Raw genomic sequence first — 26,481 nt, forward strand, 5'->3', positions numbered from 1 at the left:
GACATGTTGCTATCAGAAAAGCCCAAGCCCGCATAAGACAGCATTTTCACTGGCCACAACTCCACAAGGAAAGTGGTGGAGTTCTGTAAGACTTGCCACATGTGCCAGGTTGTGGGGAAGCCTCAACTTCCAATAAAACCTGCACCCCTAATTCCCCTACCGGCTTTTGGAGAACCATTTAGCAGAGTGCTGGTAGAGTGTGTGAGAGCCCTGTCAAAAACAAAAGGGGGCTACCAAAAGCTTCTCACCATTATAGATGTGGCTGCCCGATTTCCAGAGGATATCCCTCTAAGAACTATTTCTGCCGAGGTAGTGATGGAGGGGCCAACCCAATTCTTCACTCGATATGGGCTGCCTGCTGAGATCCAGTCAGATCAGGGCACAAATTTTATGTCCAGTATTTTTCAAAAGTTCATGGGTAATCTGGGCATAACCCAGCTAAAGTCCTCAGCTTATCACCACAGTCACAAGGGGCTTTGAAGCGGTACCACCAGACCTTAAAGACAATGATCAGGGCATACTGCTATGAGTACCCCCATGACTGGAACAAAGGGCTGGGATTGCTTCTGTTTGCTACCAGAGACTCACCTAATGAGTCCACTGGCTCTAGTCCCTTTGAATTAGTTTATGGACATTAGGTGAGAGGTCCTTTAAAACTAATCAAGGAGAGGTTTTTAGGACCCAGGGATGAGTATTCCCTGTTAGATTACATCTCCATGTTCCGAGAACGGCTCACGAGAGCCTGTGGGGTGGCTCAGGAACACCTAAAAACCTCCCAGACAACTAAGAAAAGGCAGGCGGATAAACATGTCAAGGCCAGAACATTTCAGCCCAGAGACCATGTGTTAGTGCTACTACCAATACAGGGAGAACCATTGAAAGAGAAATAAAAGAGAATTCGCCAGGTGAATTATATAATTGACACCCCAGATCATAGGAAAAAGCAAAGGCTGTGCCACATCAATATGTTAAAATGGTATCACAGCTGGGAAGGGGACAAACAAGCACAAGTCTGTCAGGCAGTCAGGAGAGAGGAGGGTGAAAGGGACAGTGAGGGCGGGTTAGAGGGAGGCATAGAGGATTCCCAAATCGAGCCCCCTACCATCCAGTTAGCTAACACTGAAATATTAGGGAAATCAGACACCGTACTCTCCTATTTAAACGCAGACCAGACACGACACGATGGGCTGAAGGGCCTGTTTCTGCACTGCATAACTCTATGACTCTATGACTGTAAGGGTACTCCCAGCGTTTAAAGGGATCTGCAGGGACAAACCAGGGTGCAAAACCCTAAACGTAGACCATGTGGATGTAAGAGAGACCCCTCCCATAAAACAAATTCCCTATCGCCTGGGTCCCAGGAAACTGACCCAGGGTCGGGAGGAAATTCAGAATGAAGACCTAGAAATTAAAGATTTAAATTCTGAAGGGAGACACAGAAAAGTTCATAAGCCTAAGAAAAATCCTGAGCCCAAAAAGGTTTTAGTGATAGATTTGGAGGGTGGTGGTGGTGGTGACTGTAAATCAAGTATCCTAACTGAGGAGGAATTGTGGTCCAGGCTGGATGAGTTGGAACAACAGGAAGAGATGCAGGATGAAATAGATAGGTGGTCTCAAGCTGCAAGGAAAAAAATCCAGCACTGGGTTAAAGGGCAAAATGACTATGAAGCACTTCAAGGCAGGCTCAAAACTTTGCCTGATAAAGTGTCTTATGATGCTATGCTGCCAGTGAGCCCATTTGCATTCATGCCAGGACATCTAATCCACACAAATGAAGTCACCATTTTACTAGGTGACAGTTAGTTTGCAAAGTGCTCTGCAAAGCAAGCTGTTGGCCTGGTGGAGCACAGGAAAAACCATGTTCAAAAAGCACTGGTTGATCTTCACAAGGTTTCGAACAACTTTGAATCCAGGGTTGAGTTCACTGATATAGAGAAAATGGGAAATGAAGATATTGTAGAAATACACGAGGAAATTCAGTGTATGCTGGTGCCCAAACGAATTGAACCCAGTCAAAGCAGTTAGAGCTCCCCAGTTGTGCTCGTGCACAATCCTGGATGCAAAAAAAAAGTATGGCTAAGACAGTGAGACTGATGAGTGTGTGTGTACAGTTTTTAAAAAAATGTGTGGCCTCTTAATGAAATGTATTGTTCCTGTTGTCACATTTCATTTCTCGTGATGGGGACGTTACACTCCAATATTGAATGATAATTTCTTTGGTCCACTGGCTGGAGATCTGAATTAGTTTTTTTTAAGACATTTTTAAAAAGACAAGCTGCCAGCAAATTCATCCTTTCAGCTTGAGATGATCACCTAGTTTGCAACTTTGTATCCTACACTGCAATGCTTGTGAGGAGAAAGAAAAAACGTCTGTTAATTTCCCAGGAAGAACCAAAACCCAGGAAGTTTAAAGGAACTACCTGTTCTCTCAGCAAAAAGAAATACTGCTAACTGCTATGTTTGAATCACTGAGAGACTGTCATGTGATTTTAAGCTGGTGTTTTGTCTGTAGTAGAGAAGAAGCAACTGGACTTTGACATGAGCAGACCCTAAGTGGGGGTCATTCTCTCTCTCCCTCTCTCCATTCCATGTGGTCAAACAAGGAAAGGGAAAAAAGGGAAGCCCTTCAACCCCTCCTCACTTGATCGGAACAAGTGTTTCCAGCTTTTCACCATTTAGAAAGTACTTTGTTCTATCCTTTTTAGGTTCAAAGTGGATGACCTCACATTTGCCTATATTAAAACCCATTTGCTACAGTTTTGCCCGTTCATTTAATCCGTCAATATTTCTTTGTAATTTTATGCTGCCTAGCTTTGTGTCAATGGCAAATTTGGATATGTGGCTTTCTATCCCATCATTTAAGTCGGTAATAAGTATGGTGAATAGTAGAGGCCCCAACACAGATCCTTGTGGGACATCACTAGTCACACCTCGCCAATTAGTGTGCTCATCACCACTACTCTTGTTCTCCTGCCACTCAGCCAATTTCCTAACCAGGTTAATGATTTGCCTTCAATTCCATGGCTTCAACCTTACCTAACAGTCTCTTATGAGGGAGTTTATCAAATGCTTTCTGCAAGCCCATAGACATATTCCATAGTCATTTCCCTGTGAACTACTCTACTCACCTCTTCAAACATATTCAATCAGGTTTGTCAGGCATGACCTACCTTTTATAAATTGGAAACCTGAGGGGGAAAAAGCCCTTCTCAAAATTAGTGCAATTTTGGGCACAATTTTCACCCAGACTGGCAATTGTGCTGAAAGCGGAGACTCAAGGCTTATGACTGTTTACTAATAACAGTTTAAAAAAAGTTTCTATCCTTAGTGCAAGATCTATCTGCGTATTTTGATTCACAACAAATATCAAAACCTAACTAACGCAAGGCCACTCTGTACTGTGAGACTCATCATCAACAAGGTGACATGGTATTTAGGTTTTGCATAATGAATATCCATAGCACTGATGCTGCAGTACTTTAGAAATGTATCTGGGTTTTACAACATATTGTATTTTGTGGTTTATAGTCTATCAAATTCATAACATTCCTGCATTACAAATCTCAAACTAATTTACCCATGTGTAAGGGTGGATGCCATTGTGAAAATTGCTGAATAATAATAATGTATGTATTCAGTGCTGAGTAGCATCAAGTGAGCTGTTTTACAACAATAATCCTCCCATCTAACCCAGTGTACTCACGTTGGCCCTATATAGGTACATTCATTTCAATACCTTTAGCAGTTAATGCGTCTTTCCTCAATATGCCAAACATTGTAAATACTTAATGGTGATTGCTATTTACAAAAAAACTCCTCTTTGGTTTGCTATGTTTGCACCATTAGTAAGTGTTTCTCTCCCACGGCTTCAGCCAGCCACCATGCTATTATATACACTCCCACTCAATGCTCAGAAAGCAAGATGAAAACAGAAAAAGAAAGCACTTGATAAAGATAGTATTCAGGCACTTACTTAATGTGCAGAATAAAATTTCATTAAAATGAAAGTGCATGCAGTTCTTTTACATTCTGTCAAGTAACTCGATTTCAGTTTAAGACGTGCTCTCATTTGTCTTCTAGTGCTCCACTTCTAGTCAAGCTTTTTATTTCTCTCTCGGATTAGAAACCAATTTTAATCAAACCACAGGGAACATATACTCTTTCTAAAACATAAAGTAAGATGTGTTGTTTTCTTAATTTCCATTTTACTACTGACATCCATTGCTACTTCATTGGCCAATTACAAACTTAGGAGATGGAGAGGGAAATAGAGAATTAAATTAATTCAAGTGATATAACAGGCAGTATAAAACACTCCCAATGAGTCCTATAATTAAAAAGATCAAAGTTATTATCTGATGATTTTCCCTAGTTTATGTAACAGGATATGGAGCTGTGAAACATTTAACTATTGAACAACAGCTTTAATACTCACCAGTGCTGTCTCTGTGGTGAACTTGACACTTCCCACATACCTCTATGTTCTCTATTTATGAAGGTTTTTTTAAAATTATAAAGCCAATAAATGCCAATGTATTGATTTTTTTCTCATTTTTGCAATATCAGATATAGCTCAGTGCAGCATTGACACTTAAATTAACCTCAGAGAGCACCAATGTAATTTCTGTTGTCCATCCAACCATCCTTATGGTTTCTGAGTGAGACCTTCAAATAGTAATCAATTGGAGGCATGTAATTCTGGGGACTTATGCATGCTAGAAGCTTTGAAACCTTGAAACTTGGCACGTTTGCACCCATCAGGGAGTGGAGACTTTTATGCCATCGGTACAGATTGAACTTGCAACCAAATCCCAGAGGTAAAAATGCCTGTATCTGACGCCACTACACCATTCATTTTCTCTGTTTTCAAACAATATGAATCTTCACAAAAGCAACATTTTATACCAAGGTTACACACCTACTTAATGGTGTATAAGCCTTTAGTAACTTGCACTGCATTCAAAGACTTAATTTACTCACACACTATGACCCTGACAATTCACAATACTATCTACACCAGCATTCCTCAATTGAGGCAGGACTTCCACTTACTGATCACTTGCAGTCTTGAGTTCACCAGAGAATGTGGGGTTTGCTAATTTAAATACCCACAAGTTCTTCAGTAGTGCAACACTCATGTGACATCGGACTACATTACTGGGTGAAGGGGATGGGGGCCTGAAATTTGATTGACAGGTCTGGAAGGGAATATTGCAAACAGGCTGAGGAGTAGCAGTGAAGTACTGAACATATTGCAAGACTGAGCTGTCAGGTAGATGACCTAGAGACTCTCAAAGAAGAAAGCAGGGCAGGGGAAGGTGTAGAAAAGAGCAGAAAATGTTAATGAGGCTAACCTGCAGAAGCAAGTTGATAAAATGCAGAAAAGGTGAAAGAGAGAGAGAGAGCGAGAGAGAGAGAAAAATGGATGCCCAATGCTGGAAGCTTCAGAAAAGTGTCTCATGCGCCATGTGGAGGGAAATGGCAGTGACAGTACTTGCCACTTCTCTTACTGCTTTGCCCTATCTCATTCTAGCCAGATTGGATATATTCCCCAGCTCTCCTAGGAAATGTATCTGATGGATATATCGCTGGTGAACACCCTGAGTGTTATTGCACAGATCCTTAGTGACTGCTTGAAATGAGCCTGTGGCATAAAAGCTGAGTGCAGTCATCACTTTTACAGCCATGGGCAGAGCTGTCTGGGCACATCATCTTGCAGTAACTGGCACAGGTTTCCTACTGCTTCTTTGGTAAAACATACTTTTGCTATGTGGAGATCCAAATACTGGTTTCGGGACTTGGGTGAGTGTGTTTACAAAAAAAATGACTTGCATTTATATAGTGTCTTTCACGACCACCAGACATCTCTTACAGCCAATGAAGTACTTTTGAAGTGTAGTCACTGTTGTAATGCAGAAAACACAGCAGACAGTATGCGCACAGCAAACTCCCACAAACAACAATGTGATAATGACCATAATCTGTTTTTGTGATGTTGATTGAGAGATGAATATTGGCCAGGACACCAGGGATAACTCCCTTGCTCTTCTTTGAAATAGTGCCGTGGAATATCTTGCATCCACCCGAGTAAGCAGATGGGGCTTTGGTTTAACGTCTCATCTGAAAGACGGCACCTCTGACAGTGCAGCACTCCCCCAGTACTGCACTGGAGCATCAGCTTTGACTTTTGTACTCAAGCCCTGGAGTCGGAGTTGAATGCAGAACTTTGTAACTCAGCGGCGAGAGTGCTACCAACTGAGTCACAGTTGACACTGTCTCCTCAAAAACAGAGTCACTTTTCTTTCCTCCTTCCGGGACTGTTTCTCCTCCTACAGAAAGCAGGGTCAGTAACTGTAATTGTAACTATGTGTTCAACAGGATGGTTGATGTCAACACAGACTGGTGGGCAGAATAGCTTGTTTCTGTGCTGCATTTTGTGTATTTTCATTTCCATTTAAATTACAAATTAAAATGCGGGTGGAAGCAATATTGAAGCTCTTACATTAAAATTGCAACTCAAGTGCCTAAAGAAAGTGGAATTTTGTATAAAATGTGAGGACAATTGGGAATTTTGCATGAATATAGAAAGTGGTTCCTTTTTTTCCTTTAATTCATCAACATTCAGAATTGGCACAGTTTATATGACACTACTCCCTCCTCCAGAAAATTCTGAAACCTATGGATTATCCAGAAATATTGCAAATCTCAGTTCTAACTTCCACACGTCCCAATTCCTTTTATACAATACAAAACTGGTCTTGTATCTCTTATAGATCAATTCCATTTATTTACAAAGGCCCCAAATAAAAACCCATTGGTAAGAGATGTATGCACTTTATTGCAACATTATGTTTCCAATCCTATTCATTCACTGTTACCAACAGGGCATTTCTTTTTAGGGATGCTGCACCTTTGATTGTGCTGTTCCTGTAAAATCATTATTACGAACATAATATAAAACAGTAGGTGTGTGAAAAACATTCAAGGAAGAATTAAATTATTGATCTCAGGATAGTTGAAGAAGCTTCAAAGCAAATTCAAACAAAAGACTATTACGTTTGAGCTGTTTTTGTTTTTGATGTAATTGTACATTTTTTTTTCTATTTCACATTTCCAGTATTTAAGATTTTCTCTTATGGATACGTTTATCTCCTTTCTCCCATTGAGTTTCATTGAGTTCAAAAACAGGTAACAGTTTTATAGCTTACCTGTACTGCCCAGAGGTAGTCTAAACGTAACTTTAGGTCCAACTGTCTGGAGTGAAGTGCAAGAGCACAAGAGAAAAGCAGGATTGCCAAAATAGATTCATATCCTCTTATATAAAATGAGCCACGTCTTCAGAAATGAACAGAACATAAAACAAATTTATTAAAACCATTCAGTATCAACTACTCATCAGATGAGAAATATATTGTGTACAAGAAATTAATATAGAACCTCTCCATTACAAATAATGAATTAAATTTCTTTGGTTAGAACAAATCTAAGGATCCCATTTGCTAAATACATATCTGGCAGGTATAAGAGCAATAAACAAATCCTTGAACTAGCTATATGGATTATTCTGGAAATTACAGTCAGTGACGTTTTAAGGCCTATTTTTAAACATGCCTGATTGACCACACAGAACAGCTGAGGGTTCTATATGTAGTGAAAAATAAACATGCTTTTAGTGAACAGCATCTGTATTTTTCTCTTCTCTTAACTGTAAGAGTGTGGTGCTTTTACTTGCCCAATACAGGTTTGTATGGAACACTACATAACAAGAAAAAATATTCTGTCCTTTTAATCATTATTCATAACATAATCTAATCTACTGCAAACTTAACTTACACACACTGTTTAATTTATAACATTGATAAATATATCATTCGGATAAGCTATAGATGTAATATGAAGCTAAATTGATAGTATCTTGAAATATTTAAATACTTACCCCATTGCTCTTCTGTATCCGCTAATCTCAAAAACTACTATATACAAAATAGTGACGATGAGTAGTAGGATCATTTTTGGTAATGAAGATATGCGCAGGAATATTGCAAGACTTAGTGTTCCGACAACACAAGCAAGAAAAGCATAATGGGCTGCATCACAGGGCAATTCAGTCATCGTTTTATTGAGTCCATCAGGGGCAATAATAACAATGGTGCTGCTAGAGTTGGTAGTCCATAACCAAGGCATGCAGCCAACCTGTGTAAAAACACAATAAAGTAACAAGGATTGCCATTTTTCCCTTTAAAAATCCTAAGACTACTTAAAGTACAATTTTATAATAAGAAATGACTGTTTCCTTTGTCTTAGTACATTACAATCTGTGAAGAAATGGAATGTTTAAAGCAATGAACACCTTCATACTTTAGAAGACACTTACTTGCTAATTATTGGCTTGTACTTTTGCTGTTCTTGTTCTCCACTAATGATATACATGGTGGCTAAAAAAAATTCTGAAGTTTTGCCACTTATCTATTAAAGGAAAGAGTTATGAAGCTGAATATTCTAAACCTCCACTACAAGTGGATTTGCATGACCCAGGCAGAAGTCATTGAAATTAGATTAGTGAATTATAAACCGAGGACTGGATAGATGCTCCACTAGTTTAAGGACTTAATCCATTGATCAAGACCTCAACAAAAGGGATATGTCAGAGCTTCAATTTGAGTTCACATGATGTTGAATTAAATGGCATGAAAATTTGATGAGTTCTACAACGGATGGGCAATCCATTCTAACACATATTGCCAAGGTGGTCAAGTTGAAATGTGTCCCCATGCTATCTCTACTAAGGAACACTGATCACAATGTCATCAAGCTTAAGTCACAATATGCACTTATTTAATGCCTTATTTTGTGTTTCAAAGTGTTTCACAAAATGAATTACATTTTGAAATTCAGCAACTGTTGTTATTAAAGGAAACTGCAGTAATGTTGTTGGTATGATTCCCCACAAACATCTGTGATGTAGCTGACTAGTTAATCCAGTTATTTTTCTGGTTAAGGAAGGAATATTCATCAGGACACTTCTCTTCAATTTATTGCCTTGGGATCTACCTGAACAGAGAGGCAGCACCTTAATTTCATGTCTTATCTGAAGGACATTACTGCTCTAGAGCTATAACAATTCTTATCCCACAATGTTACTCCCACTTTCTCCCCTTGTTCCACTTCTCCTGTCGACTATGGAATATAAACATTGAGAAATCCTCAAAGGAAAGTTCTGTGAAAAAAAATAACAAATGAATACAGAATGAGCACTTGAAAACATTGTGAAAAAGGACAATTGAAAACCATGGAAGTTAATGATATATTAGTGTAGTGTTACGAGTGCTTCCTTTTCCTTGGTAAATTTTGAAGATTTGTGTTTCAAAACTGAAAAGATTCCATAGATGCTGGAACTTTGTGTGTGTGTTTTTTTAAGGGAGGTTTTTGGACTGAGCTTGAAAGCAGTCAATTATTGGAAGGCACTTGTCGGCAGATAATTACTCAGCAGGGGTTGTTTTTGACTTGGGGAAAGATGCTTGCAGAGAAGTGAAGGTCAAGGTTTATAGAGGTCAGGAGGCTTGTCACTTGTGACATTGCTTATGGTTTTGCTATGGACAATGGTTTGAAAAGACAGTTGGAGAAAACTTGCCAAGAAGAACAAACCACCCCAACTCAGTCTGTTCCAGCAGTTTGGAAAAAGCCTGACAGTTTTCCATCTCTCGAGGAGCTGAAAAGTAAGTGTAAGAAGCAGACTGAAACTGTGGCTGCATTCCTCCTGTAAGGCCTGTGTCTGAAACCTCTGTTGCTGTATTTCCTGAAAGCCTACACAAACTGATCTTCAACATCGCCTGATAAGAACTATTCTAGGAAGATCCCAGTGACAGCCTTCCATATGCATTTGGGATGCCAAACCAAAACAAAGGACATCTTTCCATATCTTCTCTTTCTTCTTCATGAATTAGCAAGTATTTAACCTAAGTGTTTTTTGTCTGTTTCTTTTTTGTAATGGAGCTCTAAAATGCAAATCCCTGTTATTTTTCCTGGTGTGTGTGTGTGAGGAGATAAGTTAAAAAGTGAACTTTAATATTTCAATCTGTGTGTTTATGCTTTAATTCATTAAGGGTTAAAACTTGTTTTACAATAAACTGATAATTTTGCTGTTTATTAAAGAAACCTGGTTGGTGAGTTTTATTCTGGGATAAAAATAGAGTCGATCATTGATCGCATCGGTAAGTGGGAAAAAATTTAAATATATGTTGTGACCCGTGGAGAAATGGAACTAGAATAAACAATGCACTCCTCCCACCTCAGTCGTAACAGTAGTTATTAAGTTAACATCTGATTAACGGTGCAGCATGTAAAGTTCAGGGAGCTGCATATCATTCCAACTTATCTAGATGTTGTTATGAGCACTGGACTTTGTAGTATGGTTATGTTTTAAAAACTGTGATTTTTAATGCAGTGTAAAATGGATTTGGAGGAGTCATGTGACCTCACACCAAGGGCTGAATTTTGTTTTTGTGCCGGCCAGCCTGCCCAGTTCGATAAAAATGGCAGCCTGCCTGCATGGGCCGCGCACTGCCATGCCACCGTGATTTTCAGCCCGGTGGTTTATTGTAATATGCGGGGCAGCTGCCTCCTCCTCGTAACTCATGTGGTGGGAGCTGCCTCAGTGACACCGTCAATGGCATCGCTCGTTTCTGTACAGCCGTGGCGTCATTTTTAAAGGGCTGCCAGGCCTACGTTGACAGATCAAAGTTGACCCCGTCCACCCCCGCCTAACTGCAACAAAAAATAAAATTTGACCCATCTCCCCTGCGCCCCCCCCAACTACACCAGAAAAGCTCTGATTACCCCTTTTCCATCCCAACTGCACTAAATGCAGAGTTGACCCCTTTCACCCCACCCCACCCAACTGACCTAAGTACAGAGTTCAACCCTTCGCCCCCTCACTTCACTACAAATGCAGAGCTCCCCCCTTCCCTACCTCGGTGGTACCAGCTTTCCCTGGACAGGAAAGTGAAGGCTCGGGAGTGCCGCATGTCGCTCGAAAGATCCAGAACTGCTGGTAGGATCACTCTGGCTTCCATTTAAATGTATTTAAATAGCTGATTTGGATATTGAAATCTGCGTCCAGTCACGGAGTGGCGGATATGCCGCCACAGACCTTATCTGCTGCCAGGACGATCGGGCCCATCATTCCCAGCGTCAGGCTCCATAGCGGGCCGCTGCCACTCCGACCTTCTGGCACCCCGCCCCGGCACGGAGCCCGATGACGGGAACTCAACAAAATCCAGCCCAGAGACAAGCTAGGGATCTTGGTTGACATGCAAACAAGGAACCCAGATCAAAGACCATTTTAAAAGCAGAGTACAAAGTTGTAACACCTGAAAGGACAATGGGTTTCGCTCTCCCAGACTCTCAGATCGTAAACAGGGAGCCAGTGGCTTGGAAAATGCAAATCTGAGTTGCAATTGTTAACACCTGTAAACAAAGGAAGGCCCAGGTGGTTTTGATGAGGGGAAACTTATGGACTATAAATATTGTAAAAGGAAAACGACTATTGACTTTTGATTCTGGATAAATTCAATAAGCTTTCCTAAGTCTAACAGGCTGTAAGCAAGAAAGTAAGACATGAAGAAACCAGCAGGGGCAGCCTTAGAAGAGATAGAGAGAAAACAGCTGCTCTCAGAACACTGATACAGCAAAAGGCTGCTATGATTTGAACCCGGTTCGAAGATTCGAGGTTTGCGGAGTAGAAAAGACCAACAGGGTCACCAGAAATTGCCTTAGTAACATAGGACCAGTCAAGTGTGCTCGGAAGAAGTAAGTGAAGAGGGCATTGGCATTGTTAAGGACACTGGGAGATCCAACCTATTGCAACTGGGAGGAGTTTGGGACTTTTAACTGCAAAGATACCGATGTGATGAGAACACAGTGTAATGTATAAATGTGGTGTGGAATTTCCAAGTGTTTTAATAAGTTCATGGGAAATACCTTTCTCTGTAATTTAATGTATTCGCTCCTTACTAAGTACTATCTAGTTAATGTTGGCTTTTAGTCTAGTTGTTATTGTAAAAGTCTTAAAACGTGGAATCCTGTTGTGCGATTCTTTAATTGGTCAGGGGAGTTCATATCGCTTGTTATTAAAGTTAATGGTCTCAACTGAGCTCGTAACGATGTCGCTGGTCTTTTGTTAACCTCAATCAAGTGGTGGCAGAAGTAATTTCTGAGAAGCTGATTTACGGGTCCTCCAAGACCGCAAAAGCAGAGCAGAGCAGGCTAAAGTTTGCAAGTTTCTTTGTGTGCAATGGGAGTCCACTTCACCAGTTCTGCCAGTGGAGATGGACCCCCCAGAATTCTGGGGCCACTGACTCATTGTTAGGTTTTAGTTCTGCTTGTATGAAGTCTCCTTGATAACTTCATGTTGCAAGCCATTATTCATGTAAGACCCTTGAGTGTCAGCACTCATTGTAAAGGCTCACACATTTGTGAGGACATTTCACCAGACCTAATTCTGTCACACATGACATCCATACAGTTGCAATTCCACTGGTCTCCTGGTGTTCTGGCCAACAATCCTCCCTCATCCAGTCAATATTTCCAGTAAGAGTACTGTGTAGCAACTAGGAGCAGAAATTCTTCCTGATTTTCTCTTTTTTTAAATCTAAAGGCACTGAAACCACATATAGCACTGCCCTGGCTGAGATTAAACCTCATTTCCAATCTGTATGGGAGGCCCCTTTGAGCCATTGGGATGGAGTCCCATCTATAGGTAGTTAAACAGCATCCTAAACACAGATAATTCAACAGAAATCTATGTGTACCAATGTCTCAAATGACCAAAATAGAAACCTGGAAAGTAATGTTGCTCAGTTTCAGGTTCTGGAGATGAAGGATTTTAGCTACAAGGTTAGGTTGGAGAAGCTGGGGTTGTTCTCCTTGGAGTAAAGGAGGTTGAGGGGAGATTTGATAGAGGTGTACAAGATTATGACAAGTTTCAATAAGGTGGACAAAGAAAAGTTGTTCCCATTAGCTGATGGTACAAGAACAATGAGACACAGATTTAAGGTTTTGGGTACGAGACACAGAGGGGATATGAGGAAATACTCTTTTATGCAGCGAGCGATAATGACCTGGAACTCACTGCCTACAAGGGTGGTGGAAGTGGAAACGATGAACGATTTCAAAAGGGAATTGGATAGGCACTTGAGGGAAATAAACTTGCAGGGCTACGGGGATAGAGCGACGGAATGGGACTGATTGGACTGCTCTAGAGAGTGTCAACATGGACTCAATAGGCCAAATGCTGGCCTTCTGTGTCATAATGACTCTACAGTTTTCATAACAGGATTTACATTCATTGCCAAAAGCCATTGTTCATGCAGATAGGCATTTGATGTAATTAAAAGGTTAAATTAGTATGACATTTGCTTACCACACATCCCTGGGCAACAGAATAAGTCAAGACCACTATAAAGACGCAGATTATTGTTCGAATTTGTATTGTCAGGCACCCTGGAAAACACTAAAGAGGTAATCAATTATATTTCACAAAATGACCCTTGTGAGATATTTCAATATAACGTTCTTACTTAACATTAGTGATGCGTTTGTCAGACTTCAATTGTCATAAATGCAAATTTTTCTGTTACATTTTAAGAGTAAAGCATAAGACAATCTGTAATTCTGTGATCCCTCACTCCTGGCACAGTGCAGGAAGCACTGATAGAGATAGAAAGTAGGGCTTAGAACACTATAGTCCTGATTCTCTGACCTATGCAAATGTGATTCCCTGTTGGAAGCATAAGATCACAGAATCACCCCGAAAGGCAAAGGAAGCTAAATATTAAAATTCAGAGAGAACCTTCCACAGCTTCAAAAAAACTCACTGTATTTGAACTCTGAAATTAAACTTTCTCCAAGAGAAATTAGCCTCTAATTAATCTTGGGATGTTACAGACATGTTAAACACTCTGCTGTCACTTCACAGCAGAATAATACATTTCACAGTACCTGATATCATACTCCTATCTTTATAAGACAGTATATGCTCTGGCTCACCATGACAAAACAAATAGTTCCATTAGGGACATTTCCACAATCAAGGCAAGAAATCATTTGCACTTACAGGCACACCTGTGCTGGACCAATGCCCTGGAGTCAATGTAGCCAATTCATTTAAATAGTTAGATCAAGTTTTATTTGTATAGGTAGTACTGAGTCACCCTGGGGGCTGGGGGTATGAAAACAATCGTGCAGCAGCTTTTAAAGGCCTCTTGATGTGCTATACATTTTTTGATAGAGGATGACGATTGTGTAAAGGAAATTGTTTCGGAGCTGCAGGAACTATTATTTTCACTGAAGAAAGGCTGCATGAGGTAGCACTCAGGAAAGTAATAATTTTGAGGCATTGGGAGCCCTTTTAGCAGAACTACTGTGCAGCAAGCATGACTTAGCCACAATAACAACAACAATTTGTATTTACATTGCGCCTTTAATGCAATAAAATGTCCCAACATGCTTCACAGAGGCATTACATAACAAAATATGACAAAGAGACACATAAGGAGAGATTAGGACCAAAAGCTTGGTCTTAAGGAATATCTTAAAGAAAGAAAGTGAGTTAGGGAGGCAGAGAGGTTTAGGCAGGGAATTCTAGAGCTTAGGGCCTAGGCAACTGAAGGCACAGCCACCTAGTGCAGTGAGTAAAGGTGGTGAACAGAGCGAATGTAGGGTTCCATATCAAAAAATCATGAATTAAATAGACAAAAGGTTCTCAGCACTGAGGAAGAATACCAATGTAAACTTCAGTAAATGGTGCTCACTACAAGGAATGTTTGCACTATGCATGCAGTAGATACTCAGCCCACAGTATGATGCCACATCAGCAATGCAGTCTGGAAAGTATTGGTCTCAACATTCACTAATATGTCAGTAACAGTGCTGCTCTAACTTGTTGTCTGGGAAAGACCAAGGCTTTCTTCCACTCACAAAACTTGTTCACTCACTCAAAGGCTTCTTTCATGTTCTCAATTATAGGGGTAATGGACACTGAACGTGCTATCACACCGTGTCTTCACTGCTAATGTTGAAAGCATTTGGGGATTATATGAACGCCCTCCAACAGGACATAGATAGATTAGAAGAATGGACAGTCAAGTGGCAGATGGAATTTAATACAGTCAAGTGTAAGGTTATGCATTTTGGCAGAAGGAATAAGGAGGGACAATATAGACTTAATGGCACAGTTCTAAAGATTGTGCAGGAACAGAGGGACCTGGGGATGCATGTGCACCGATCTTTGAAGGTGGCAGAGCATACTGAGAGAGTGGTTAGCAAAGTATATGGATCTTGGGCTTCATAAATAGAGGCATAAAGTACAAAAGCAGGGTAGTTATGGTGAACCTTTATAAAGCTCTGGTTAGGCCCCAACTAGAGTATTGCTTCCAGTTCTTTTGGAAGGATGTGAGGGTCCTTGAGATGGTGCTGAGGAGATTTACCAGAATGGTTCCGGGGATGGGGTATTTTAGTTACAAGGTTAGAAACGCAGCGATCGTTCTCCTTGAAGCAAAGGAGATTGAGGGGAGATTTAATAGAGGTGTACAAGATAATGACAGGCTTAGATAAGTTGGGCAAGTAAAAACTGTTCCCATTAACTGATGATACAAGGACAAAGGAACACAGATTGAAGGCTTTGGGTAAGAGACGCAGGGGGAATTAGAGGAAGAACGTTTTTATGCGGCAAGTGGTAATGATCTAGAACTCGTTAACCACAAAGGTTGTTGAGGTGGAGACAATCAATGATTTCAAAAGGAAATTGGATGGGCACATGTAGGAAATAAACTTGCAGGGCTACAGGAATCGAGCAGGGAATAGGACTGATTGGATTGCTCTAGTGAGAGCTGGCATAGACTCGATGAGCTGAATGGCCTCCCTCTGTGCAGTAAATGACTCCATGACTCTATTTTCTAGGAGTAGACTGGTCATAATCTTTATAAGAGAACCTGCATCAGACATGTATTAGCCCTTGAATAATTGAGATGAAGGCCATTGAGACCTTGATGCCAATTGTTCACTGCAAATTGAGTGTTAGTTCCTATCAAAATAATCAATAACTATCGGCAACTCCATCTGTCTGTCTGCTGTAAGGCAATGCATGGCCTTGCTAATGTATTTAAAACCAATAGCTGTATAGCTAATGCTAACACATCCTCCTTTTCTCTTTGTGTATGGGTATACCTTAAGGAGGAAGTTGATGCCAGGGAGGAGAAGCAAGCAGACCAATCACATGTGCGCCCATCAAGAGCTGCAGACCCACAAGGATGAGAATTACTGTACTTCACTTAAGGAAATCACATAGAGGGAATCATGGAACATCACCTGAAGAGTTTCAAACTGTTAGAAAGGAACTGTGGTAGCATAGTGATTATATTACTGGGCTTGTAATCTGGAAGCTATAAATTCAAATCGGACAATGATAGCTGAGGAATGAAAAGTCATAAAACTCCAGGATAGTTGTAAAAAGCCAACTGGTTCACTAATGTCATTTAGGGAAGTAAATCTACTGTCCTTACCCAATTTAGCCTCTATATAACTCCAGACCCATAGTAATGTGGTTGACTCTTAAATGCTTAGCAAGCCACTCAGTTGTATTGAAGGTGGCAGCTCCCCACCACCTTCTCAAGGACAATTACAGATGGGCAATAAATGCTGGCCTTGCTGGCAACACCCACATCTTGTGAATTAAAAAAATGCTGGTTTGGTGCCCTGAAGAGGTACCAGCCTCAGACCTTCCAGTGAGCTACACTGTTACTGATGTATTACAGCTGCCTTGGCCCTATCAGCAGCTGTAGCAGCACTGAAGAAAGACTATCTATAGAGGGTTCTAACAGTGCCAGGATGCCACCAGAAATATAATGATGGTGCTATGATCTGGGCTAGACCCGGGAGGAGTTATACTGATGGGTGGAAGCAGAGTTTGGTGCTTTCTCACCAGAAAACCATCAGAGGAAAATCTGAGTTTTCAATTACTGTGATCCATGTAGAGGTTTGCTGGATTTTAATAATTCTTGGTATATCTTTCTCCTCTCAAATCTTAATTATCTGTCATCCCTTCTTAATTGTTCTCAGCTGTGATAATGATTCCCTTTCTCCTTTATCTCATCAATCCCCATCAGTCTAGAAGCTCCATCTATCTTTTTTAAATTTAAACCTGCAGTGTATTGGCTGTTCCTTCTACCCCAATAAGATAAAAATCACTGCTCTCCTGTCAGTCCCAAAAGGTGGCTTTCCACCTTCTTTTCATCCAATTTGAGTAAATCTTTTTCCACTTCAATCACAATCACAAGTGAAGCTATTGCTCTTAAACAAAACCTTGTGACATTTCCATGTGAGTCATGCAGAGTTGTCAAAGATGATTGTCTCAACAGGATTTCATAAGACGCCTGTGGTAACTTAGTACAGTAAATGACTGGATGTAGAATCTCTTGGTGTCTGACATTGCACAGTATTTACAGGAAAGAAACAGGTCATTTCACCCAATAGGTCAATGCCAGTGTTTACACATCATCTGCCTTACTTCATCCAACATATCCTTCTATTCCTTTCTCCCTCATGTACCTATCTAACTTTCCTTTAAATGCATCTATGCTATTCACCTTAAATAATCCTTGTGGTAGCAAGTTCCACATTCCAACCACTGCCGTATTATAAACTGTATGTCATTACAAAGAAAATGTAAGAAACGAAACACTACTGTACTCTTTCAATATTAGATTAGCACAACTTCTGCCTGAACCGGGTGAAAAGTCAGGGGAGCAGCTGGGCCGCCTGAGCAATTTTCGGATTGTGGGCCTCATTTAAATGCGGTGGGCAAGACGTGGTTGCCAAGTGGGTGCCCCGCTGCAGTTCAACTGTGGGAGAATGAGTAATTGGCACGCTCCCACACTGAGCTGGTAGGTAGGGTTGTGGCGGGTGGGGGGAGGGGGGATGGTGAACGGGGTGGTGGGCGAACCATTTCCAAAGGGGGCTAAGCATAGGCGGCCGTCAGTGGGACGCAGTATTTTTTCTCCTAGAGGACCCACAAAAAGGCTTCCCTAAAAATTTCTGGGATTTTTCTTGAGTTCACCAGCATTCTATTTAAAGGGCAATTGTTAGGGAATACTCACCCATGCCTAAAACAGATGGATGGAGCATGCATGACATAGGCTCTGCCCATTTATACCTGAAAATTGCAAACGGGGTCCAACAAGCAGTGTAGGACCTCAATTAGCATATTTAAATATCCTCCTGCACTCAACCCAATGCAGATAATTGGGGGGCAAAATGCTAAAGTGTCCCATTCCCAACTTCGATGTTGCTTACTTTGATAAGCCCAAAACCTTACCAAAAGATATAAACTTGAAAAACTTGATTCAGCAAAACATGTGACCTGTATGTTTTTCTGTTGCTGCTGATGTGATCTCCCCAGCCAAAAAAGACTCTCAGTTCAATTGCAAAAGTATCCCACCCTCTTCCAACTCTGTAGTACTCTCTAGCAAGAGCTATGAACTAAAACTGAGCATCACTTTGGAACTAGTGTCAGAAAACATGTTGATGTGATCCTCTTAACACTCAAATCAAGAAATGTAAAATACAACCTAGTTTACCTGCACTTGAGTGACTTGGAGATACATAATGCAGGCAACCAGGAAGCAAATGCAGAAGACCAGGAGGACAAGGACCACGGTGCTCCTAACAGAGAAACATAAAAGGAAACATGTACTTACAAACAAATAAATAGCAATGTTTTAGATTAGTAAAAAGGGCAGTTATATTGAGAAAGTATAGAGAATACTTACTGCGGTATTATGAGAAGATACAGAAGGCCAAATAAGGCAGCAAGTATTAACGAGAGGATGACTGCACTGGTAAAATATTCATCATGAAGCTGATGATACTGTGGGTGGAAGAGTGAAAGAAAATCTTTATTGTGAACTAGAGATAAATGTCTGTGCATCCACATGGGGCATTCAGGGGTTAGACAGATGAAACTTTAACAAAATTCTCTTTTAAAAACTGACTGTATTTAACCAAAAATGACATCAAGATTAGACACAAAAATAGTTCTTCTTACAGAGTTAGGGATTAATTTTGATATATTGGCCCAGATTTTGCCATCAGCGACGAATGAACGGTACTCATCGTTCATTGCATTTACACTTATCTAAAGATCTTCTGTGTGCTTTTATACGGTGATTGGTGGCAATCAGAGAGCTGAAAATGCATGGGCCATCTACAGGGGAACTGGGAGCTTTGTGTTCCATATTGAAAATTCCTCAGTGAGACACAGATGCAGGCCACAAAATTGGGCTCCCGTGGTTTCAACATTACAATTGCTGTTTTGGTACCAAAAGGGCATCTGTGCAACGTGTGCACACTTTCAATGCAGCCTGTGCCGAACAACATCTTGGTAAGGATGTTAGTCGGGCATTAGAAATGTGCACTGGAAGTATACAGCGTTGGCAGATGGTGACACCAGTCAGCAAGTAACGCTGATTTGATATCAGTGCTGCCATTTTCAACCTCACTGCTCTAGCTAAAGTCCTCTCTTGACCTCACAGAGATGAACATGTATCCAGCCACAGGAAAGACCCACCCCCCCACCCCACACCCTGCCCCCCCTCACCAGCACTATTTAAAGGGCACATCAACAACTTGCAGGTTAGTTGTTGCTTATTTTCTACTCGCTCTGTTTGAGTTTGTAGAAGTGCTGGGTGTTTTGAGGTGTTGGTTACAGTTGGTGAAGTCTGCAGGGAGTGGTGCTGCATGTGGGGAAGGCATTTGTTGTGACTGCTTCAAGGCACACCACTTCCTTCCAGTCATGGAGGTCATCCAGATCCCCACACGTCCCGCTATTGGAATTTCATGGGCTATCTTTAATATTTCCAAGCGATACTTGGGTAGTACAACTATCTGGTGAACAACCATCCATTTTTCATCCGCAGGTCTGTGAGGAGGTCTCCACTTCCTCATCAGAAACCCATTTTTAATATAGTAGCCTCCAGAACTCCCTTTGCTTCAGTTTCTGTTAGAGCCGATTATGCCACCTTTATTTAACTCTGGATTGGCTTGCTGAGCCTTGATCAGAGAAGATTTATTGACCATTTCCTTCGAATTAACCAAATCTCCAAAGAAAATTCCAGGTATTCAGCTATCTACCTGTGCTGTAAACTTTACTTCCAACATTGGAACTTGTTTAGCCATTGCTCGGGAAACAACACATGAAGGAAAAAATTTCTGGAACCTTTGCCTGCAACCGTTCTGTCTCCTTAACTTCACTTGTTTTTTCTGTGACTACTGGAGAAGCTACTATCTTCGCTCCAGCCAAATCATTGCCCAGGAGTAGGTCAACTCTGTCTACTGGCAAACTATGGACAACACCTACAGTTACTGTTCCAAACATTAGGTCACACTCGAGTTACACCCGATACAAAGGTGAGGGTATAAGCTCCTCTCCAATACCATTCACTAAAACCTTGGCATTCAATGTGTACTCTGGTGGAAAGGTTATGCCTTTTCCCAGCAAAAGTGTTTGGGTAGCTCTTGTATCCCTAAGTATAATTCTAGGTTTATCTGCCTCACTTGAGGAATAAGGAGTTACTTTTCCTTTTGACAAGAAGTCCCTATAATTCTCAGGTATCTTATTCACATCCCCCACACAGGATCACAGAATTGTTACAGTGCAAAAGGAGGTCATTCGGCCCATCGTGTCCACAGCAGCTCTCCGAAAGGGCAATTCCCTCAGTTCCATTCCCCTGCCTTCTCCCCATAACCCTGCATATTCTTCCTTTTCACATAACTGTCTAACACCCTTTTGAATGCATCAATTGAACCAGCCTCCATTATGTTCTCAGGCAACACATTCCAGACCTTAACCACTCGCTGCATGAAAAAGTTTAATTAATTAATTAATTGAATTTAAATTCCACCAGCCGCTGTAGTAGGATTTGAACCCATGTCCCCAGGGCATTAGCCTGGGTCTGTAGATTACTAATTCAGTGACATTACCACTACACCACCACCTGCCCCAAATTCACAACAGTTTTTGTACTTGGCCTTCCAGCTGCAGTCAGAGCTACAGCCTGATCTGCCATACTCTCAGTCAGGGCCCCTTTCTCTTTGGTACCCCAATACGTCCCACAACTTCCAGCATTCCGCACAAAGGTGTCCCACCTTGTGTAAACAGTAGCACTTAGGCTTGCGGACCTCACTTCCACCCTCAGCATCTTGCTTTCTGGCCTGAAGAGATTCCGGGGTGTTTCCAGCTGTCTTTTCTTGTTCCTGGCTATTTGCCTTCCGACCACCTTCGATCCTTCTCGGGTTTGTGGGGGTGACAGACAAAGGGTTTGGGCTTATAAGGCTCATAATCATCAGCGATTTCCGCTGCCTGTCTGACTGTCAAAAAGTTTTAGTGCTTTACATGTGTTCTTACTAACGGAGGGAGTGAATTTTTAAATTCTTCCAGTGGAATTAGTTTCCTAAGGTTCTCATATTGGCCTCTACCTTTAGTGCCATTATCCAACAATCAAAATTAATTTGTTTTACCCTCTCAAATTCTATATAAGTTTGCCGAGGCTGTCTCCGGAGGTTCTGAAATTTCTGCCTTCAGGGACCAACTCATAAGCAGTGAGAATAGCCTTTTTTGCCACCTCATAATTTGCAGAAGCCTTCTCAGAAAGCATGGCATAAACTCCATGAACTCTGCCCAACAACCTGCTTTGCATAAGCAGCGTACAGCTTTCCTTCGACCACTTCATCTGTCTGGCTATCTTTTGAAAAAAAATAAAAATGCCTCTATGTCCCATTCTTCAAATTTCAGGAGGGCTTCTACAAATGTAAACAGCTTTCTACTGGGTCCTGGGCTGGACACAGGTCTTTCCGCACCTCAATTTTCATCGAAGTCAAGGGTATCCTTTTTTCTCTAGTTCCAGCCTTCTAATCTGGTATTCCCTTTCTCTCTCCTTTTCCTCTCTTTCTCTTTCCCTTTTGCTCTCCTGCAACTCTGCGTGCTACCTTTGAAATGCTCTCTCTTTTGCCCTTTCCTCAAGTTTAAGCTGCTTCATCTACAATTGAATTTTAGCGAATTCAATTTCACTCTTCGTCCAATTGCAAATGCTGTGCTCTTACTTCAATTATGTCTGCTTTCTTAGCTCCTGGTTTTAACTTTAATGCCAACAGGTCTGCAAAATCCTAACCTTGGTTAAGTTTCTCAAATCACTCAGGGATACATCATCCTTCCCCAGAAAGGTTGTAGCAACTAACAAAGACATTCCAATAGTGTAAACTTTACTCTAATGCACAAGAAACCTGTTTTTTCCTTTTCCTTTTTATTCTACTATTATTACCCCACCTACAATTGCATGTCATCGGCATTGGGTTAACCTGGACGAGTCACCAATTATATGTTACGACTGAAGTGGGAGACGTGCACTTTTCTAGTTACACTTCTCCACAGGTCACAACATACATTTAAATGTTTGCCCAGTTACTGATACGGTCAATCATAGACTCTACTCTTTATCCAAGAAGAAAATACACCAACCGGGTTTCTTTAATAAAGAACAAAATTATCAGTTTATTATAAAACAAGACTTAACCAGTAATGAAGCAAAGTATTAACACACATTGAAATATGAAAGTTCCCTTTTACCTTAGCCACACACACACACCGGTTATCCCAAAATTAGAGATTCTCTCTTTAGAGCTCTGTTACAAAAAAAGACAAAAAGGAATACTTTGGCCAAATATTTGCTAATTCTTGAAGAAAAAAGAAAAGATATGGAAAGATGTCAGTTGTCCCTTTTTTAGTTTGGTGTCCCAAATGCACGTAGACGGCTGTTCTTTCTAGAACACTTCTTTTTTGGCGACATTGAAGATCAGTTTGGCAGGCTTTTCAGGAGAAATGCAGCATCAGTGTTTCTATTTCTTACACTTGATTCTCAGGAAGTTCTCAAAGAGTTGGAAGAGGGTGGTGATGATGATTGCTCTATTGGCTAGTTTTCTCCAATTCCCTTCAAAATAGTTCACACCCCAACACTGTTCAAAGCAAAACCAAAAACAATATCTTGTCATGCATGCTCCCAGCTGCCAAGAATGAGGCACATTGGTTTTATCATATGAACATTGATTTTGAACTGTTGCTGGAGCAAGGAAATGACTTGTTAACAGAACAGCCATGGCTGGAAAAAGAACATTTGCATACTAACAGATGGTGCTTATGTAGACAAAGGACCATTTCCTGACACATTCAACCCACAATGGATATTGATCACCGGACAGTGAGGCGGGTGGCGGGGGGTGGGGGGGGGGGGGGTGGGGAAGTGATGTCCAGGGCCTGCTGAGGTGATGCAATCCACAGGGGCCAGGACTGGTTGGACCAGCTGGTCACATAACTAACTGGCTGTTCCAGGGTTTTTTGAACTAGCCACAGAGAGTTTGAACTCAGAAAGACTGTTTGCTCCTGGACTGACAAGATCTCTCCTGTCTGCTCCCATCTCTTTCTCACAAGCCTCTGAATCCACTGAAGACACATGAACCCCAAGACAGAAAAGTCTCCTACAGTGAACAAGGTTTAAGAAAAATACTGGGCCCCAACGAAAAGCAAGATCTACCTCCAATCAAGGACTCTGCAGTGAGCTCGGAAAACCATAACAAAAACTCTTCAGATATTGCCTCAAACTGTTTCACTTTATTTTTCTTCTGCTCTTTTCTGTCTCTATTTGTAAGTGTGTATCGTGCATGCATGCTAGCGTGGGCACGTTGTGTATCCGTAGGCGTCAACCGAATTAGAGTTTAAGTTCAAGTTTAATAAATTTCAACTTTTATTCTTTAAACCTAAGAAAACCTGTTTTTGCTGGTTTCTTTGCCTTATAATTGGAAAGTGGGGAACAAGGATTCACCAAGAGGGGAGGTAAAAACATGATGTTTTGAGAATTAAACCCTGTTACGGTAAGACCACATGAAGACTGAAAGGGATCCCTGGACACCTTTCTCACCTGGTCGTAACAATCTCAAGAGCCAAGCCTCCTGACCCCTATAAATCTTGACCTGTCACTTCTCTGTAAACTTCTCCCCCAATGTCAAAAAGCCAAAGCCCCTGCTGGGTATTTATCTGAAGACAAGTGACTTCCAGTAAATGTTGTTTTCAAACAAGACCTCTCAGTGTCCTTTCAATGATCCCAGCGAAAAGAAAAATCCATGGACTCTTTTTCAGTTTTCCCAAATAAAACAATGTCCATCATTCTAAAATACATGCATCCTCAAAAAAACTTAACAAAAAATATCGACGCACCATCATAACAATGTGCAGTTGGTGTGCGACCATGCTCAGCTGGTGAATGCCGTGATCCTGGCAGCAATCATGATGCTTTCATTCTGTGCCAGTCTGCTATTCTCTCAGTATTTGAGTCACCATATCAAACCAGACGGTGGCTGTTGGATGACAAGGGCTATCAGTTTTACACCTGGCTCAGGACTGCGGTACGCAGCCTAACTATATGTGGCCAGCGTGCCTATAACAAGAGCCATGCTGCCAGGAGAAACATCATTGAACAGATCATTGGGGTGCTGAAGTGACAATTCCACTCAATTTACCACTCTGGAGGACCCCTCTAGGACTTGCGAGAGCATTTGTTCTGACTCGTAGTCGTCTGCTATACCCTCTACAAACCAGCCATCATGAGGGCACAGCCCTTGCCAGTGGGAATACAGCTCAGGAGGAGGTGGAAGAGGAAGATGAGAATAAGGAAGAGGAGAAGGGGAAAGAGGAGGAGAAACAGGACCGTGAGGGGGAGGAGAAAGGGAGGAGGCAGCTGGATCATTCATATTCGGCTGGGCTGGTTCCTGTGAACACAGCCCCAAATCCCCATTGTATAGCAATCCCACACCTTACCATTCCTTTGTTACAGACCATCACAGCATCCTTTTGGTCACAATACTGAAATAAAAATAACCACAAAATATGCATTCCATACCAACTTTATCCACCAACGCTTCCAATATTCCAAAATTTAAATATTCACCCGTGTGCATTCCCTTTGTGGCTGTCTTGCAATTACCTTTGCTTGGCCTTCTGATCCTATGCAGTGCTACCCCAGTGTCTGCAGCAGGGCTGCTGAAAGGCTGCTGACTTTCAATGGAGGGGTCTGCAGATGGCCTTGCAGGATTTCCTCAAGCAACTCTGGGCCTTGAGGGCCCAGCTTTGGACTCACCCACTCAACTCACTTTGCCTACCTCGGCATGGAAGGCAGCAGCCTAGGCTAGCTGGCTGAAAGGCTAAAGTGGGGCCATTGTGGTGGGCGCACAAATGCTGTCACCCTGAGAGAAGACAGCAGGTCTGTGCTTTACAGAGCCTCTGCCACTCCCCCAGGGTGGCACATCAACAATCCTAGTAATCTGTTGGAGGACAGATTGCTGGACAGCTGTGACACCCTGCAAACCTCTTTAAGCACTGGTCTCCACAGCCATGATGGTAGCATCTGAGCCTGCATGGCAAAAAGCTGAGATTTCATGACCTCAGTCTGAGCTTCCACTGCAGCATTGAGATTTTGGGTGGCTTCCACTTGTGCTGCAGTGGAAGCTGAGATATTGGTCATCAGTTTCTGCATCGTGGTCAGCTCTAGAAGTGTTCTCATGGAGTTGGCCACCACTTCAATGCTGGAAAGGATAGGCTCAAATGTCTCCTGAGTTGGTGCCGGACTCCTTCATGATCCTTGACAGTGACAGCAGGCTGTGTGACAGGCCAGCCAATGCACCAAGCATTTCTGTATGCATGTTCATCAGCATTCTCCTATATGTCACCCCATTGAAGTCCTCATCTGAGTCCTCTACAGTGGAATTCACATGTAATCCTGTCCTCTGGAGAGCAAGCACCCACACCATCCTTTCCCCCTGCTCTGGTTACAGACTACATGTGCCCAGGGACTCACCAACTGCAGATTCTGCTTCCATGCTGCCCTCTAAAGTACGCACAGTGCCTGTATCTGAGCTAGTGGCTGCGAGTGTGAGATCGATTGATAGTGTGTCTTCATCATCAGTGTCCTGTTCCTCTTGGCCTTCATGCTCCTGCAACACTGCCTGGCCAGGTTCTTCGGTATCTAAAAGGAGAAAACCATAATGGTATTATTGTGGTAAGGGGAGGGGGAGATCATCTGACACCATCTCCAACTTGCATATCAAAACAGGTTGTGGGATGAGGGGGAAGAAGGTAGATTAATTAGGAACATACTGTCATCTTCGATGTTCTCAGCCCCACTGCTGGCCACAGTTTCAGCAACGGATACAACAATTATGGCGACCACCATCTCCTCCATGGGGGTGAAGACATGCAGCCTTGCTTGTCACCCACTGATTACCTGCTGTGGCTTGTGGTTTTGTGCCACCATGCCCTGCAAGAGAGAGGGAAGTGTGTCAGTGAGTATGGTGCAATCTGCTTAGGTGATGTGGCTGCATGATTGA

The 26,481-nt window shown here is 41.8% G+C and overlaps 1 protein-coding gene across 1 annotated transcript in view; it reads right to left on the minus strand.

The window, feature by feature from the left end:
* Positions 1-26,481, minus strand: part of LOC137380783 (adenylate cyclase type 1-like) — a 430,168-nt gene that overhangs the window by 84,323 nt on the left and 319,364 nt on the right. The window contains exons 11-15 of the mRNA XM_068053137.1: positions 18,825-18,922; positions 18,633-18,717; positions 13,421-13,510; positions 7,937-8,193; positions 7,209-7,335 (exon numbers count right to left, since the gene is read on the minus strand). Of these exons, the coding sequence (XP_067909238.1) occupies positions 7,209-7,335; positions 7,937-8,193; positions 13,421-13,510; positions 18,633-18,717; positions 18,825-18,922 (657 nt within the window). The remainder of the gene's footprint in view (positions 1-7,208; positions 7,336-7,936; positions 8,194-13,420; positions 13,511-18,632; positions 18,718-18,824; positions 18,923-26,481) is intronic.

Source organism: Heterodontus francisci, chromosome 2, assembly GCF_036365525.1.
Source record: "Heterodontus francisci isolate sHetFra1 chromosome 2, sHetFra1.hap1, whole genome shotgun sequence".
In the NCBI taxonomy this organism is placed as follows: domain Eukaryota; kingdom Metazoa; phylum Chordata; class Chondrichthyes; order Heterodontiformes; family Heterodontidae; genus Heterodontus; species Heterodontus francisci.